Below are 5,431 nucleotides of genomic sequence, written 5' to 3'. Positions count from 1 at the left end.
CTAGTGGGTCAAGGATCCCCTGCCCCCACCTTTCATGCAGCCCTTCTTCAACCAGAGCAGCCTCAAGAATGCCTGCTTCAGGTTTTTGTTTTGCTGAATGAGGATAAATGAGTGTACAATGGGATAGATAGGGATAGCCACCAATGTAATCTTTATTATTACTTTGCCATTTTTCAGGAAAGCGCTTGCTGTCCCCATGAAGAGAATGACCAAATAAAAGACAAAGAGGAAGAGAAAGGAAAACATTACAATGGTGGCTCTCACATGGGCCTTAGTGCTCACATCTCTGGTCGCATTGACCTGGTGCCCCATCATCCTGGTATGCCTCCTTAGGGAGAGGATGAGTAAGAGACAGGAGAACAGGCTTATATTGAATGGTATCAGTGTCCACAGGAGACTAAGAACTTGGAAGACATAAAATTCTCCTTCCTTTCTTCTGACATTTTCGGTGTCATTGGTAATGAGTCTCAGTTTTACGAAGTCAGAATACATTTCGAATTTTTGGATCAGTAACAATATACTGATGAAAAAGAAGAGCACACAGGTCAGCAGAATGCAGGCAAGCACCTGGGAAATCCTCCACTTTAGCCAGAGGAAGGCAGGGTGGGAGAAAATGGCAATCTTCAGGCAGTAGAAAACGCTGAGGCAGGTGGACAGCCAGATGTTTAAATAGTTACTAAGAATCCAGCCGATATCCCGAATCTGACTTAATGTCACTCCATAATGGGGATCAGGATAGAACATCAAGGTAGTGACATGAAAAATGACCACACACTGCTGGATGATCCTGGAGAAGGCTAGATTCATAATGATGAAGTTAGATAATGAAATCTTGCTCCTCTTGATCCAGTGAATGCAATTGATAAGCCCAAGAAAGCCATTCCCCCAAATCCCCAGAATGAACTGACTGAAGGCCACAAACAAAAAGAAGATTTGGAATGAGTTCAGCATGTCTGCAGATGGATTTCCCCACCTTTGTAATGTCTCTGCTATCTGCAGCCTTGCTACTGTTTACAGCTCCTCTGAACTGAGGTAATTAAGCACACACAGGTACCTGCTCTTCCCCAGTGTCACTAGTACCTTTTGTGCTTCTCTGACCTGCTTGTGCTCCTGTCTCTGTCCAGAGTGTTCAGAAAGTCTTGAGGGTCAGTCTTGCGTTTGCTCCTTCCAAACTGGCCTGCTATTGTTCCCTAGTTCAGATCCTAGGCTTGGAGTTTTCTCAATTTCCTGGTAAATAAATGTCATTTAGTGGATGAAAGCCCAATAGCTTTTTGCGAAGATGCAAATAGTTCCAGGATTTAGTATCACAGAGAGGGAGGGGTCAGGATCAGAGAAAATACAGGGTTCAGTTTCACACAGACACTAAGTTTCTATGTAACATAAAGGGAATGAAATCAGTTCTTGACACACCAGAAAGTAAAGAGGTATGTGGAAATGGTGAAGGGTGAAGAGACTGAATGGAGGAAGAATTTTGAATAGTGACTCTCCCAAAACCATAAAAATAGTTTGTGTATATCTATCTATTTAACTATATATTTTCTTCTTATTTCCCCATATCTCTCCAGTGGATTTTACTTTCTGGTATACCAAGGGCTGATTCCACTGTCTTTGTGTGACGTAGAAACTCATCATCTGTGTGGAATTCAACCCTTCATTCTTTGTTACATATGTGTTTGTGTGTATATAATATATGTAACTGTATTTCAATATAGTTGATTTTCTTTAACAGATTAGTTACAAGAGCCCGTCTAACCATTTATCTTGTGCAGAAGCTTATAAATGATGAAGGCACTGCTGATAGGATACACAGAGACTCTGGGCAACGCAACACTTGAAGGGCTTTTGTACTTTGGCTACTTGGAATCTATGTCTTTGGCCTGAGCCTTATGAAGGTAAGCCTGTGGGCCAACTTATGTAATGCTTAAAGTTTGCAAAGCATTTTGCAAATGAAGATTATACATAATTTAATGACTTTGAGTATAGTTCCAAATTGCTTTTCAGCACAATCTGATCAATTCATAGCCCCACTAACTGCATATTAATATGACTGTCCTCCTCCACTCCAGTCAGCAACTCTCATTTTTCCTTTTTTTTTTTGCTAAATTTTAGAATTTCATGTGTGTTGAGTGAAACCTCAGTGTTTTAAGTTGAATGTCTCTTATTATTAGTGATTTAGAACACTTTTTTATGATTGTTGATATCCTGGATTTTGTATACCTCTAAACTAGAGATATTTGAGGCATGGAGAATGGAGCAGAGATTGCCAAGCCTTGGCAGTCTTGGGTCTTCTTGGCCCTTCCCTCAGATGACATGCTTATGGTACATCAGATGTCTATTTATGCCATCTCTGAGCTGCATCTGTATATTTAGACAACTCTTACTTCCCCCACCCCAATATATTTTACACTTCAACTTCTTGAGCTGTTTTCTAGGTCATTTAAAAAAACAACAAATACCTTGCATTTTCTTCTATTTTCAATCTTTTAATTTTCTTTTAATATTTCCTTTTATTTCATGGGGTCATTGCATTCTATTTGCTCCATTCCAATTACCAGGGAGTCTGCTGCTTGGATATGATATTTTGCTTTATGTTCTAGGGTGTCTATTCTAATTCTTTTTTCAAGATCTCTTATTTTATTTATACTTTCATTTTTAAAAATCTCCTACTTCTTTTTTTACGTGTACCCTTTTAGTCTTTGTGGCCAAGACATTTTTCCTTTGTGTCCATCCTTGATTACATTATGTGGTTTCTCTCTTTTTCTAGGTGCATCTCTTGGGTATCTATTGACCTATAATCTGTGTTGTTTGTTTTTTTCTTCCGTTGACTCATATCTCCTGTATCAGTTCCTGATTTGGGTTTTTACACTAGGGCTAGATTCTGAATCTTCTTGCAATGTTAGATGGGATGGTCAGGTCCTGTTTGGTCCTGACCTTGATTTCCTGGGCTCCTGTCATTGATTCAATGTGGTTTGGTGTGTCTGTGCTTAGTGTGCTGGCTGATTTCAAGCTACTGGGTATTGTTTGGATTTAGAATGCTGTAGTCTTCAGAGCCCTCTGGAGTGTCTTGGCCACAAGCATAAGGTCAGGTTGCTATAGATTTCTTGCCCCTCAGGTCATCTTGTTTAGAATGGTGCCCCCTTCTAGCCCAACATCCACAATCAAAACTGTGTATCAGTAAGGCAAGATTCATGATATCAATGGTGACCATGAATATGCCTTTATAGTTTGGAATCACAAAGTATAAGAGACTCTCTGTATAGCAGGCAGAAGAAGTAAAACATTTATTCAGACACCAGAGGATCAAATCCTAGAACCAATAACCCCAATTCAACACAGCACTAATTGTATTCCAAAACCAGTGAATCCACCTCAATGTGACAGCAAGGAGATTAAAACACAGTATCATAGCAAAGAGCCAAGCCATCCTGTAACCTTTACTTCTGCTGGGGCCTTCCCATAAACCCTCAGTCACAAATCCCAGCTGTCTGCCTCTCTGTGTCCTCTCCTCTTGAAATTCTGAAAGCCCTCAGTTCTCAGAGTCCTTCCAGTTCTCTCTCTGGCTCTCTATCTTTCTGTCTCTTCCAGTTCTCTCTTCTCTTGAAGTTCTCTCTTCACAGCTCTCTCTACTCTGAGCTTAAGGGCTACACACAGGGTAATTATACCTTGTTTGGGGCCCTGGTGCTTAGCACCTACTTAGCCAAGGGTGCAGGCCTGCAGCTTAGTACCTAGTAGCAAAATGGTGTAGGCCTGCCTACAAACAAGCCTAGCCTAATCAAGTTTCCCTTAACTAGCTCCAACTGAGGCCTATTAAATGGGCAGGGGGAGGATCTTTAATCACGATTAGCACCACAAACTGTCACAGAAATTATATCATGGTAAGTAACTGACTCTCCTGGGATTCTCTTTGTCCAAGCACTCTAGGCTTCCTGTATCTTGGTCCTGCTTTACAAATATTTTCTCACAGGAACCCTGGGAGGTAAGTGCTATTGCTAGTGCCATTTTAGTTGAGAAAACTGGGGCTGAAGGAGGTTTAGTGACTTGCTCAGGGTCACACCACTAGAAAATATCTGAGGTCATATTTGAACTCAAATCTTCCTTATGCTTAGCCCAGTGTTCTATCAAGCCACTGCTCCACCTAGCTGCTGCTAGGAAATATATACTCTGCAATATAATTTTTTTAAAAAAATATTTTTATTTATTTTGTTACATGTAACAAATTACATGTAAAGTTTTTTAAACATTCATTAAAAATTTTTGATATCCAGATTCTCTTCCTTTTCCTCTCTCCCCGCTCCTTGAGAAGAAAGCTAATTTGATATTGATTATACATGTATGGTCATGCAACACATATTTCCGTATTAGCCATGCTGCAAAAGAAAACAGACAAAAAACTCCAAGAATAACGAAGAAAATAAAAATGTATGCTTTGATCTGCATTCAGATTCCATCAGTTCTTTCTCTGGAGGTGGGTGGCAATTTTCATCAAAGGTCCTTTGGAATTATCTTCTACTACTGTCTTGATCAGAGTAGCTGAGTCTTTCATAGTTGATCATTGTATAATATTGCTGTTACTATGTACAGTGTTGTTCTGGTTCTGCTCCCTTCACTTTGCATGAATTCAGAGAAACCTTCCTAGGTTTTTCAGAAACCATCCTGCTCGTCTTTTCTTATAGCACAATAGTAGTATTTCATCACAATCATATGCCACTGCTTGTTTAGCATTTCCCTAATTGATGGGCATCCCCTTTATTTCCAGTTCTTTGCCTCCACAAAAAGAGATGCTATAAATATTTTTGTACAAATCAGTCTTTTACCTTTTTCTTTTGGGGTGCAGATCTAGTACTGGTGCTGCAAGGTCAAAGAGCATGTACAATTCTAAAACCTTTTGAACATAGTTCCAAATTGTTCTGCAGAATGATTGGACCAGTTTACAACTCCACCAACAGTGCATTATTAGTGTTTCAATTGTTCTACATTCCCCTCAGAATTTGTCCTTTTAATTTTTTCTGTCATGTTAACCTATCTGATAGATGTGAGATGGTGTCTCAAAGTTGCTTTAATTGGCATTTCTCTAATCATTTTTTTCATTGTGACTATCAATAGCATTTTTTTATGCGGCTGTCGATAGCTTTGATTTCTTCTTCTGAAAACTGCCTCACACTCAACAATATCTACAGCTCAATTCAGTTATACCAGCACCTTCTCAATGTGCTAGTACCAGCTAGCATTGTAACTAGGACAACCCAGCAGAAGGGACAAATTGAGAGGACCAAGGGAAGGGCGTTCTGAGTGGATGTGCTGCTAATCCAATGTCTAGTGGTGATTTGTTCCTTGGTATCTAAAGGGAAGAGCAGCCAATTACTATTTGTTTTTGACAAAAAGTATTTTTATTTTGACATCTGAATAAGGGTTGACTCCTCAGGACATGTCC

General features: G+C 39.7%; 1 protein-coding gene across 1 annotated transcript; it reads right to left on the bottom strand.

Annotated features, from left to right (window-relative positions):
* Positions 1 to 951, bottom strand: LOC118851014 (taste receptor type 2 member 3-like). The gene has a single exon (XM_036760608.1). The coding sequence runs from the start codon at positions 949 to 951 to the stop codon at positions 1 to 3; it is 951 nt and encodes a 316-aa protein (XP_036616503.1).
* Between the last annotated feature and the right edge of the window lie 4,480 nt (positions 952 to 5,431).

This window comes from Trichosurus vulpecula, chromosome 5 (genome assembly GCF_011100635.1).
Source record: "Trichosurus vulpecula isolate mTriVul1 chromosome 5, mTriVul1.pri, whole genome shotgun sequence".
NCBI classification, from domain to species: Eukaryota; Metazoa; Chordata; class Mammalia; order Diprotodontia; family Phalangeridae; genus Trichosurus; species Trichosurus vulpecula.
Note: the sequence above shows the minus strand (reverse complement) of the source record. Positions and strands in the feature narration are given on the sequence as shown.